The 13,558-nt window shown below is 40.4% G+C and overlaps 1 protein-coding gene across 3 annotated transcripts in view; it reads left to right on the forward strand.

Moving 5' to 3' along the window:
- Positions 1-13,558, forward strand: part of SCRN1 (secernin 1) — a 63,669-nt gene that overhangs the window by 22,441 nt on the left and 27,670 nt on the right. For all 3 annotated transcript variants that reach the window (XM_033930740.1, XM_033930741.1, XM_033930739.1), the window contains 3 exons: positions 2,009-2,211; positions 10,213-10,407; positions 12,699-12,864. In XM_033930740.1, coding sequence (XP_033786631.1) covers positions 2,009-2,211; positions 10,213-10,407; positions 12,699-12,864 — 564 coding nt within the window. The remainder of the gene's footprint in view (positions 1-2,008; positions 2,212-10,212; positions 10,408-12,698; positions 12,865-13,558) is intronic.

Here is a 13,558-nt window from a genome sequence, read left to right on the forward strand (position 1 = left end):
CCTAACCTGCAGTCTCTACACCTGACAGCCTGGTTCCTCTCAACATAACCCCTCTTCAGTTTTCTCAATCTGTAAGAGACGTTTTAGAAGCTTCTAGAAAGCTTACAACTAGACAATGCTATCACCAAAAATGGACTAGATTTTCTACATGGTGTTTTTCTCATCATAAGGAGCCTCAGCATTCCTCCTTATCTTCTGTTTTGGACTATCTTTTGCACTTATCCAATTCTGGCCTCAAGTCTACATCTATACGAGTCCATCTCGGTGCAATTGTGGTTTTCCATCAGCCTATTGAAGGGAAACCCCTCTCTGCTCATCCGGTGGTTTCCAGATTCATGAAAGGACTTTTCAATGTCAAATCTCCTCTCAAACCGCCTCCTGTGGTTTGGGACCTCAATGTTGTCCTTACTCATCTCATGAAGCCCCCATTTGAACTAATTGATAAGGCTCATCTGAAGTATCTCACTTAGAAAGTGGTGTTTCTCATTGCCCTCACTTCTGCTCGACGAGTCAGTGAGCTGCAAGCTTTAGTTACTGACCCACCATACACGGTGTTCCATCATGACAAAGTTGTTCTTTGTACTCATCCGAAATTCCTACCTAAAGTGGTCTCAGAATTTCATCTCAACCAATCCATTGTACTTCCAGTGTTTTTTCCAAAGCCTCATTCTCACCTTGGAGAATCAGCTCTTCATACTCTGGACTGTAAACGTGCTTTGGCCTTCTACTTGGAACGCACCAAACCACACAGAACTCCTCAACTTTTTGTTTCCTTCAATCCAAATAAGTTGGGCCATCCTTTTTCTAAGCGTACCATCTCCAACTGGATGGCGGCTTGTATCTCTTTCTGCTATGCCCAGGCTGGATTACCCCTTCACAATAAAGTCACAGGCCATAAAGTCAGAGCAATGGCAGCTTCAGTAGCTTTCCTCAGATCTACACCTATTGAGGAAATTTGTAGAGCTGCTACTTGGTCCTCGGTTCATACCTTCACTTCTTACTATTGTCTGGATACTTTCTCCAGACGGGATGGACAGTTTGGCCAAACAGTATTACAAAATTTATTCTCCTAAATTGCTAACACTCCCACCATCCCATTCTGTTTAGCTTGGAGGTCACCCATATGTGAGAATACCTGCCTGCTTTTCCTGGGATAAAGCACAGTTACTTACTGTAATGGGTGTTATCCAGGGACAGCAGGCAGCTATTCTTACAACCCACCCAACTCCCCTGATTGGCTTCTCTGCTAGCTATCTGTGCGTGGTGCGGGCAACTCGAAAATTCGAGTTTCTTCAAGCAAGTCTGCTTGTGGGGCGCCCGCATCCGGGCTCTGTCAATGACGTCGCCCATATGTCAGAATAGCTGCCTGCTGTCCCTGGATAACACCTGTTATGGTAAATAACTGTGCTTTTTGTCATTAAGTTTTTACCATGCTTTAACTGTTTTGCCATATTTGTCAACATTTGCCATGCTATCTTTGGCCGTACTGTGTCTGAGAATGTGGCACAGTGGTTAGAGCTGTGGCCTTAGCACCCTGAGGTTATGTGTTCAAACCCATGCTGCTCCTTGTGACCCCAGGTACATTAGACAAATTGCTGGGACAGACAGGGAAAAATGCTTGAGTACCTGAATAATTCATGTAAACCGTTCTGAGCTCCCTTGGAAGAAAATAGTATAGAAAATTGAATGAATAAATAAATCTGTTGTGTTTTGTCTGCATTGCCAGTATGTTTGTCTTGAAGTGGGCAACCAGTCCTCTGATTTTCTAAGAACCTGTAGGTGAAATAGAAATTAGTAAATGTTGTGTGAGTGCCTGTAGATCTGGAGTCATTTTATTCTTTATTTCAATAAGAAATTAGCCTTCATAAAACATGAATTTATTTCTAGGTAAATACTCGAACCTGTATCTGTTTTGCTAAGCAATTTACCAGCTACCTGCAGTTGTATATGGGACAGATTGGAAGCATTCCCTGCTTTGTTAGCAGGAGTTTTTCTTTTTATTTTTCAGGCTTGGTCTAGAAAGAGGTACAACAGCCAAAGAAGCCTTAGATGTCATTGTTTCCTTGCTAGAAGAGCATGGCCAGGGAGGAAACTACTACGAAGATGAAAGCGTCTGCCATTCATTCCAAAGTGCTTTCCTGCTTGTGGACAGAGGAGAAGCCTGGCTACTAGAGACTGTAGGAAAATTCTGGGCAGCGGAAAAACTCACAGGTTTGTTTAAACAGCAGGTTGGAGATTGTATTTACTGTACAGAAGACAGATGTTCTTCATCCCATGTTGGGAAAATCATAGTTTCCTTTTCTGTTCAAGAGTGCTCTTTATTTTCTAAATGTTTTCACAAAAGGTTTTTCATGTGTGTTGAAATGATTTAAAAAAAAAAAAAAAATTGTGAGACTTTTTTTGTGTGTGTATGTCAAACTGAAGGGATCCCAGTTGAGCTGTGCCTTTTTCACCCAGAGTTGACACGTCATCTATTTTTGGTGTAGCTGCTCTGCATCATCTCCACAGTACTTCGTACCTTGAGATTGTCGTCATTCTTTTTGGTTTCTCAGAAACGCAAAGTATTTCACCAGGAAATATTGGTCATGGGTGAAAAGCATTTAAAACTGCCTTTAACTTGTTTTAATCCAGCAAGACACATTAGTGAAGGTGTTGAGGAATCTTTCATTGAACTGTTCACCATTGTGATATGTAGGGAGTAATTTACATTTTTGTTTTAAACTTATTTATAAAGCATTTCTAATTTAACATTTAATATACACATGAATGATGGTAGCAAACAAATATAAGCATTAACACTTGAAGAAATACAAACTTTAGCCATTAGTAAATGTAGACCAAGGAGGAAATTTTAAAAGAAAAGTAAAAAAAAATAAATCACACAGAAGATCAGAGATTCATCAGTAACTGGTGAAGATAGTCATATAATTAAGGAACAATACCTAGAGAATCCTTTGCAGCAAGAAAAGTCAATAGCACTACAAAACATCTATAGGGATATTTCAACAAGAATGTAGCCCCCAGAGCAAGGACTCTTGGCTTTTAATTTCCAAGAATTCCCAAAGGGTGGTACTTTTGGAAAATCAGATGAGGAAGATTAACTTAAGGTTTCTGAATTTCCCAGCTATTGAAATGTTTTTAAGAAATATATTCAAGAGTGCTTAACATATTTCAGTATAATATGATATTAAGAGAACGTGGGCTGGAGGCAGAGGTGAATCATCTAATATTCAGCAAGCTATGAATCTTGCTGATTTTCTAGAAAGTTTCTTAGAAGTCATTACTGAAGGTACTACACTCATTGTGACTTTTGCTCTAGAACTGAATAGGTGCAGAGATTTTCTTGCGCTGAAGTCCAGGGTTATTGCTCTGGGGAGAACTTTTTTCTCATAATGTGGTAGTTCGACAAAGTTCTACTTTTATTTATTTGGACCCTAAACAGTTAAACTTTGTGGTTCATCATGAGGGAAATCGGGGGACCTCTGGACTTCTAATTAATCCACTGTGTTAGCTTATGCTGGATAATTTTTTCTCTTCTCATGGTAAATTGCTCGTGATTTCCTATATGAATATTTCCTCTCTTGGCCCTTAATTATGGTCTATTAAGCCAATAATTTGTTTCCTATTGTAATGTTTCACTAGTGTGAAATTTACTTTCCACTCAACCAATTCCAGACCCAGTCTGTCACTTTGGGGCCATCTCAAGGGCACTCAGTTTATTTATTAGATGCTGGTGTGGAATATTGTCAAAAGCTTTGTTAAAATCTAAGTCTGAATGCTAGCCTGTCCTGAGGAGTCAGTTGAAGAGGTAGGTTTTTATTGCTTTCCTAAAGCTCAAAAGTCCATTAAGGGATTTGATGTTAGGAGGTAGCCGATTCCAGTACTTTTGGTAAAAAGTGAGAGTATGACCTTCATCTAGCACTTTCTAGTTGAAGGCTCTGCCCAGGGGGTATTTGAAGATGCATTTCCTCCTGGGAGCAGAGGGGTCGGTTTGGGAAATAAGGCGAGAGTTTGGCTAATATGTAGCCGGGTGCCATGTCATGTAAGGACTTGAACGTAAGTACTAAGCCTTTGAAGAAGCAACGTTTGGCTAAGGGTAGCCAGTGGGCCGATGCTAGCTCTTGGGATACTGAATCACGGGTGCAAAGGTTCTTCAGTAGTCTGATTGTTATGCGTATGGAAACGCTTAATATTTTTTGCCGTCAGTCTTTTGAATAATGGCTTTGCAGTAGCCCATGTGGGAGAGGACAAAGGCATAGAGAAGTTGTGAAAAGTCCAGTTCAGAGAAATAGTTTCTTATTTTCTGTAGTTGTCATAGATAGTAGAACGAAGATGAGACAACTTGTGAAATATGGTCGTTAAGTGATAAGTTAGAGTTGAGAAGTCTGGCGGTTATAGTAGGTGATTCCTAGAGGAGAGAGGGGTGGTTGTAGGAGCAATGTTCTTTATGGATCCAAAGGAGTTCAGTGTTTGTAGACATCCAGATTTTGATTTTTTGAGAGATAGTTTTAAAAGTATTTTCATTAATTTACTTACCACAGAAGTCAGATTTACCGGCCTTTTACAGCTATATTCTGAATATCTACTATTAATCTTTCAACTTTTTTCTGTGAAAAAGGCCTGTATATCACACCAATGTAAATACAATTTCCATTCCCTCTTTTCAGTGATCCTGTAATTGTGTGATTTTAATATGATCTTTGACATATAAAGCCTTGACATATAAAGCCACTCCCCCTCCTTTTCTTCTACCCTGTCTTTCCTGAACAGATTATAGCCCAGTATAACTATATCCCAGTCATGGTTCTCCATGAACCATATCTCTGTGATTGCCACTAAATCTAACTTGGCCTCTTCTATCACAACCTCTAGATCAGTGTTTTTCAACCTTTTTTGGGCAAAGGCACACTTGTTTCATGAAAAAAATCACGAGGCACACCACCATTAGAAAATGTTAAAAAATTTAACTCTGTGCCTATATTGACTATATATAAAGTAATTCTCTTGAATAGGAATCAAATAAACACAAAGAAAGTATTTTATAATTACTTTATTATGAAATATTAAGTAAACAGAATAGTGAAAAATTATAAAATACTTTATTCAGTGCGAAACCTGGGCCTGTTTGGCTGAACACAAAGCTGATATTCTGGCTGGAATCGAAGAAAGACACACACGTAGCTCTTCGTCAACAGCTCTCAGTCTCTCTCTGTATTTGGTTTTTATAGCAATCATGCTTGAAAAGCTAATCTCACACAGATATGTAGTGGAAAATGGGAGCAATGTCAAAATAGCTTTGTTTGCCAGAAGGGGGAACTCCTTGGCGGTATCCAACCAAAAACTGTCCAAAGGTAGATCAGCAAATCTTAGCTTGAAACCACGATTTTGTCTCAGTTCAGTTAGTTCCTCCTGCTCCTGTAAAGTCATGTCCTTTCCACCAACTGATGCTGAGCTATAAGGGTCTCTAACCCAGTCAAGGCATTCAGTGGAGACTGAAGAGAAATAAAATGACTTCTCCTCAAGAGTTTTTAAATGTTTAACTATTATCTCACACAGTGCAGCAGTGTGAACACCTTGCCATTGCTTGGTGAGTGTGAACATTTCAAGATTGCCACTTTCCACGTGTTGATGCCAGAGTTGCACCTTTGAACGGAATCCATTTATTTTATCTGTACTTGTAAGCAGGTTTTCACTTCGGCCTTGCATTCGTGTGTTCAGTTCATTCAGATGATAAAATATATCTGCCAGGTATGCCAGCCTTGCACACCACTCATCACTTGCAAGCTGCTTTGCGTAATCTGACCTCTCATTTGTCAGAAACACTTTAAGTTCCTCCCGCAGCTCATACACACGAACCAAGACCTTGCCACGCGACAACCACCGGACAGACACTTGTGCAGTTTTCCCACTTAAGTCCTCCTTTTTCAAGGTATTCTGATGTGACCCGAAAAATTTCTTCTCCTGTTGTTTTTTCTGGCAATGCCTTGCAAAAAAAGAAGTTTTTCTCTAATTGCATCACCATCAACAAAACGCACATTGGCCAAGAGTTGAGCATGTCCACTGATATCAGTAGACTCGTCAAGTTGCAATGCAAATTTCTCACTGATACGGATCTTTTCCAAAACCACACTTTCGATGTCTGCAGACATGTCATTAATACATCTGGAAATTGTGTTGTCTGAGAGAGGGACTTTGGCTGTTTCCTTAGCTGCTTCAGGTCTGAGCATCTCCTCTACAATAGCTTTGCAGGCAGGAAGTATTAATGTCTCTGCCACAGTGTGCGACTTTTTTGACTTGGCTATAAGTTCAGCAACTTGATAGCTAGCTTTAAGAACTCTTTCATTTACCTTTGTGGTTTTTCTCATGAAAGTTGCCTGTTTCTCCGTGTTGTCACGCAGGCGAACAAAATAGTCCGCATTCTTGTTTTGAAGCGAAGGGTGTTTCGTTTGGAGATGGCGTTTAAGTTTGCTTGGGACCATAGCACTGTTAGCTAGCTTTTCACCACGCACAGTGGAGTTGGTTTGTTTGCATCTCCAGTGAAAGTAAATCCAACTGAAATATAGCTTTCGCTATATTGCCTTGCGCCAGAGAATTTGCTTGCGCTAACCATCTTTGCTTTCTTTTGACCCCCACTCATACTTGGGCTCTCATCTGGCTCCAAATTTTGTTCAGAGTCTAGTTCTTTCCTTTTCAAAAACTTGTCCATCACTGCAGTATCTCACTGTCACTCAGGACTTACTGCGCTTGTCTCCTCCAGATAGCCGCTGTCCGTCACACTCAGCACTCTTCTGATCGATCCCTGATGAGCCGGCGGATGACAGCTCCAGATGACAGCTCTGTAAAACTAAACAAGCCAGACCAGCACAGATCAATCCTAACAGAAAACCATGTCTTTCAAACACACAGAACACAGAAAACACCTTCGCCTAGTATGGAATATGTCATCACAAACTAACCCCTCACCCTTTTACAAAACTGTAGTGTGGATTTTAGCCACGGTGGTAACAGCTCTGACGCTCATAGAATTCTGAGCATCAGAGCTGCTACCACCACGGCTGGCGCTAAAAAACGCTCCACAGTTTTGTAAAAGGGGGGATAAAATAGAAATACACAGTTTCAACGCTGTAGCTCAGAGGTGCCCAAACTTTTTGAGCTTGTGAGCTACTTTAAAATGACCAAGTCAAAATGATCTACCAATAATAAAATTAAAAAACACAAAGCACACTATACGCTGAGAAAATGTTAATTATCATTCCTATTCTGGGTTTTTTTCAAAGAGGTCAAGGCAAATGGCTCTATGCATTGTCACCTTAGTAACAACCATACAAAAATAGACAAATATACCCTCCATCCTTTTTATTAAACCAAAATAGCAGTTTTTAGCGCAGGGAGCTGCCCTGAATGCCCAGCGCTGCTCTTGACGCTCATAGGCTCCCTGCGCTAAAAACCACTATTGCGGTTTAGTAAAAGGTGACCATATTGTAAAATATAGACAGCAGATATAAATTCAGAACTGTGCATAGTAAGTGAAGGGAAGTTTTCATCTCTGGGAATTTACCCAGTTAACTATTAAGTTATTTGGGCAAATTCCTTTGAAAACTGTGGTAATACTGCCTCCACTTTGCTAAATTTAAAATAAAATCATTTTTCCTACCTTGTCTGGTGATTTCTGGTTGCACTTTCTTCTTCTGACTGTGCATCCAATCTTTCTTCCCTTCTATCAGCCTGTATGCTTTCTCTCCTCCATACCTCATTCCCTCCCCCAACTTTTTCTTCCTCTCTCCCTGACCTTTCTTTCTTTTTTTCTGTTTCTCTTCTTTCCTTCTGTTTCCCTGCCTGCCCCCTTTCTTTCTTTCTCCCTGCCGTTCCCCAAGCCACTGCCACTGCCATCGGGGAACAGGACCCACCAATGGATAACAGGCCCCAAAGCCGACGCCGACGCATGCTCTCCCTGACATCAATTCTGCAATCGGAGAGGGAGTTCCGCCCAGCCAGGCAGCGATTGGCTGGCCCGAACTTCCTCTCCGACTGCAGAATTGACGTCGGGGAGAAGAAGACTTATCGGCTCGATAGATTAGATCGCCAAGACAAAGTGAGTCCTGGGTGATTGACTCACTTTGCCTTGGCGAGCTACTGGCGCCCCTGCCTTAGAACACTGCCTAGGACCCTTGGGGAGCCTGGGCCCCCTGTCAGCTCCGGGCCCCTGAATGCAGGACTGGTAGTACTGCCCTGATGGCGGCCCTGCGGCACACCAGGCAACATCTCGCGGCACACTAGTGTGCCGCGGAACAGCGGTTGAAAAACACTGCTCTAGATCCAGGTATATACTGCTTTCTAGACATTGCCCTCTTTTCCCATTTGTGTAGAAGCATTTAGTGATTCACCAACCTGAGAGCTTATACTCACCTGGAGGCTTTGATCACCCCACCCCAATGATTCTAGTTTAGAGCCTCTTCATTAGGCTATACTAATGGCTAAACTGACTTTGTTGAAAAAGAGTACTGAGGAGGAGTGTGTGGCGCAGTGGTTGGATCTACAGCCTCAGCACCCTGGGGTTGTGGGTTCAAACCCCGCGCTGCTCCTTGTGATCCTGGGCAAGCCACTTAATTCTCCATAGCCCCAGGTACGTTAGATAGATTGTGAGCCCACCGGGAAAGTGCTTGATGTACCTGATTGTAAAAACCGCTTAGATAACCTTGATAGGCGGTATATAAAATCCTAATAAACTTGAACTAAAAAAGTAAAAGAGAAGAGCAATGAAATAACTTACTGAAGCCCATGTTAACCTTTTGCCAAGTTTGAATGCCAGCAGGTAAGATATTCCAATGGAGTTTTTCTTCCCCTTAGCAGATCCTCACTCAGCACCTGTTCTGGAATGAGTTTTTGTGCCTAGTTACAAAACTGTCCTTGTTTAAAAAAGATTGAAGATATGTTTCCTCAAATATTTCTGCCCTGAGATTAAAACATCAGAATTTGTGAAGTATAGAATGTGAGCAGGTGGTTATATGGATATTGAGTGTTGTCATTTTAAACTACAGTATGCATGTTTTATTGTAACAGACCTAGTCAATAGGCAGGCTAGAAATGAAAATAAATAAACATTGCATCTTTGGAGTAACAACTTCTTTTGTACATTGTACCTTAAATGGATATTGCATAAATATTGTGTGATATGGGCTAATAATAACTTTATTCTTATATACCGCCAACAATCTTGCGACTTCTAGGCGGTTTACAATAGAGAGAAACTGTAAGTAAATGCAATAAAGAGAAGCTGTAAATACAACGAATTAAAGAGTCTAGTAGTATACATCTGAAAATACCAACATTAATGATGATAACAATAGTTTGTGTGCTGCAGGACCAAGAAGTGCCGTGCTGCTTACAAAGAATTGGAAATAGTTCATGGATTGAGTGGGGTGGTTCATAGTTAGTGATTGGGGGTTAGGGCTAATAGTTTACAAGTTCAGGTATGTGATGGTGTTACAAGGGGGGGCTGATGTCCTGGTTCGTTGCCTAGGTATTTCAAGAACAGGTAAGTTTTTAGGTGTTTCCTAAATTTTCCATAATTGTTTGTGTGTGCGATTAGTTTTTCTAAGTCTTTATACGATAGTAGTTGTTGATGGTATCTGTTGTTGATAGTCTGCAAAATTCTTAACAACAAAATTATAGCTTAGAATCGCAACCGTAGCATTGTTTGTTGAATCTACCATCTTTACAGTGCATCAAATTGACTACCACTAGGAATAGGGCATTTTCTTATGTTGGTCCCTTCCTGTGGAACACTTTGCTCTCTACCATTTCCTAATCAACTGGGTTTTCTATTTTTCGTAACATTCTGAAGACTTGCGGCCTCTTATACAAAGCTGTGCGGCAACAGCCCCGAAGCCCTTTAAATCTCTATGGGCTTCGGGGCCGTTAAGCGCAGCCGCTAGTGCGGCTTTGTAAAAGATGCCGTTGGCTGTTTTGTTCTTCTTTTGATGTTTGATTGTGACCCAAGGATTTTTTAAGACTGCTATTTGATTATTTATTTTACTTGATTTGAGTTCAGATTTGTTTGGGGTTTTTTTTTTTTTTTTTTGTAAACCGCTTTTTAAACTTTGTACTAGGTGGTATATAAAGCCAATAAATCAATTTGAAAACAATTTATTTGTGCAGAATTCCTTGCATGTTTATAGCTCTTTCATTTTTTTTTTCTTTCAATGTTTATAGAAGGAGTCAAATGTGTTTGCAATCAGCTGTCATTAACTACCAGAACTGATGCTGAGCATCCTGAGCTTAGGAACTTTGCCACAAGTCAAGGCTGGTGGTCGGAATCCGAAGAATTCAATTTCTCCAAGGTGTTCTCACAGGATGAGAAACCCACAGACTGTTGTGCAAGCAAAGACATTTTGGAGAAGCAAAAAGGTAAGTGACGTCTCTCTGTTCCAAGGTTTCTGTTTAGTTCTTATCTTGCAGTTTTCTTGCAGTAGAGTCTAACAAAACATAAGCCTTGGTAGACCGTTAACATTTTTGTAGTATTTGCAAATGGGTTTGATTTTATGGGAGATCATTTTTAAAAGCCATTTACATGAATGGCAGGTTTCACAAATTTAACTAAAAATGATGGAAATAAACTTCTAGGGTAGCTATTCTGAAAATATTTGTGAAACACGGTATTTAAAATTGCCACAATTCTGGTTAATGATGATTTATGTGTATACTTCTTATGGTCTCAGGGGTTGCATAAAGTTCAATGGAGGGCTGCATGTAGCCTACAGGCTGCAGGTTGTCCACCCCTATCCTAGACTAAAAGCGTGCAAGTTATCTTCTCATTAAAAAAAAAAAAAAGGTGAACTCTCAGAAAAATAGAACACCCTGTGACATTAATCTGCCATGGTGTATTGCATTAGACATTTGTCCTCTTTCCTGCCAGTATATAAGTGGCTCAGAACAAAAAATAGAACCCTTTAAAGAGTGGAGGTATAATTATGCAAAAAATCTAAAACCCTCCCTCACCCCAAGAAAGAAAAATGATTAAGGGAAAGAGATGAAGTCTACAAATTACTGAAACTGAGTCTTAATTTATAATATATTATACGGGAGAACCCTCAGTCACACAGCAACCCCTGGAACATCCAGGGACAAGCTGTCGCGGGTTTACACTCAGAAAAGTGTTAACTGCGAAACATCCCTGGGCTCTCTCCGTGTGAGTAATTAATGTGCACAACAAAAAGTGCTATGTGTGAAAAACTATAATTGAAAAAACACACATCAAATATAAATAAAGATAGAGTTCATCTCTTTCCCCTAATCTGGGGGCCAAAAGTTAGTGTCCAAATCTAACCAAGCAAAAAAACACAACTGGAAGGACTTAGCTTCTCCGTGCGTGTGCAGTCAACAGGCAGTGTCTTCGTCCAACGGGACTCCGTTTCGGGGGTGTACACCCCCTTCCTCAGGAACCGGACTGCGCTGAAAATTTCATATTTGTTGATAAAGCTGGTAAAGCAAGGAGGAAAGTATATAAGTGGCGACAGGAAGGGAAACTAAAAAAAAAAAAAAAAAAAGCCTATTAAAGAGAATACTGCCCCTTCCCCTGACTACCTTCCCTTGCCTGGGCACCCAGCAAAGAGGCCCTAGACCAGAGAGCCTCCTCACAGCAGCATGATCTGGGGAAGCATGGAGAAGCATCATGCATTTTCCACTAATTTCTTGGAAATATGTGTTGTCTGACCTTCAAGTGGTGCATAAGGAAGCTCCTCTTGGGGCTAATCTGCCACTCCCTTATTTGGCAGACTGATCTTTAGCAATGTGTCCTGACTTGTAACCTGGATGTGCTAGAGGGGTTGGGGGTCCAGGGGCTACCAGGGAGACCTGTTGGTCATCTCAGAAGATGTACTGCTCTTCATCTTGGATGATTTGTTTGCTCTCACGTTGGAATCTTTACTTCTGTCCTAAGGCAATAAATATTTTTCTTGTTGGCAAGATTTTTCTTTCCTTAATGAACTAGATGATGAGTTAAGGACAAAAAAATAACCTTTTGCTCCTAAACTAATGCATTACTTCAGTATTTTAAGTCCTAAATGTCACACAGCAGGTTTTTTTTGTTTTGTGTTTTGACTTTTTTTTTTTTTTTTTTTTTTTTTAAAGGTGCGTGTTATTTTAATTGACGAGAACATTGGTTAACATTGCTGTGGCTCTGTTTCTGTCCATCTGTTCTATCAGCTTGGCTGGACTGGGCATGAATAGATCTAGATGATGTTTAAGAGGGGAGATTGCTCACTAATTCCATGCTAAAGTGATAGCGAAGAACTCTGAAAAGTATTTTAGAAAATACCAAGTATTTGGTGGTTTATTTCCCCATTGAAATGCCATGAATCACACCTTATTGTGCAATATTGCCAATATACATTTTCCTAATTTCGTAGTTCAGTAATTAAACTGTTCGGTGACATACTGTATCTTTTTCTTTAAAGCCACTTTTCATAGTTGAATGTTTCATTGGCACTCGGTGCTTGTGTGGTGTGGAAAGATGTCTAGACACATGGGGCATTTAAGATACATGTTAGCACAATTTTTGCAAAATGGAGGTTTCCACATAATAAATAAATATCAGATTATTATGCAAGTATCTTACCATAGAGTTCCTGTTTTTTTACAGATTTGCTTCATGCACAGCATTGACTTGCAATGTGACTTCTTATTTTTGTTCTTCACAGGAAGTATCACTGTGGAGGCAATGACTAAAGTTTTACGTGACAAAGACAGTGGTATCTGTGTGGATTCGGATGCTTTCCTCACTACAGCTAGCATGGTGTCAATCTTACCTCAGTGTAGTAGTTCTCTCTGTGTTCACTTCTTCACAGGCACACCAGACCCTTCCAGGTTGGTCTTTATGCAAGAGTTTCCCCTACCAGATCAAGAGCGCTTTTAGTGTAAATTTTAATTTATGCTGCTCATCAGTGTAACCAGAAAAAACCCCACCTCATCTAATAATCCCTACTCTATTAAATATAATCAACCTTAGAAGATGTCTTAGAAGATTCATGTTCTCAGCCCAACCAACAAAGTTGGGGCAGCCTCCATTGAAGGCCAGTGATTTTCCACTTTTTTCGTTCCATTTCTTTCTGACGGAATGAAAAAAGTGGAAAATTACTTGACTAAGTATATAGCTGTCGATGGGAGACTGCCCAACTTTCAGCGGCCCCTCATAATACTGAGAAAAATGTGTAGTGTAATATCACCACTGCCAAAACATACTTTAAATAATGATCATTGGTCCACAAAGCAACAAGCGTCCTGTATTCATAAAAAGACGTGTTGCAGTCCAGCAACCCTCCCATTTGTAAGGCATTTACAGGGTAATTTGTAGAATTTAATAGAAAATTATAAACATCTGAGGAGGCAGCCCACAGAAGAGGAGTTGGAGATGGTATTTATGAGAGCCCAGCCAGCTCCCATTCCTTACATTTGAGTAAACATAGGAGCATGATGGCAGATAAAGGCCAAACGGCCCATTTAGTCTGCCTATCTGCAGTAACCATTATCTCTTTCTCCCTCTGAGAGATTCTACGTGTGT

The sequence above is a fragment of the Geotrypetes seraphini genome, chromosome 2 (genome assembly GCF_902459505.1).
Source record: "Geotrypetes seraphini chromosome 2, aGeoSer1.1, whole genome shotgun sequence".
NCBI lineage: Eukaryota > Metazoa > Chordata > Amphibia > Gymnophiona > Dermophiidae > Geotrypetes > Geotrypetes seraphini.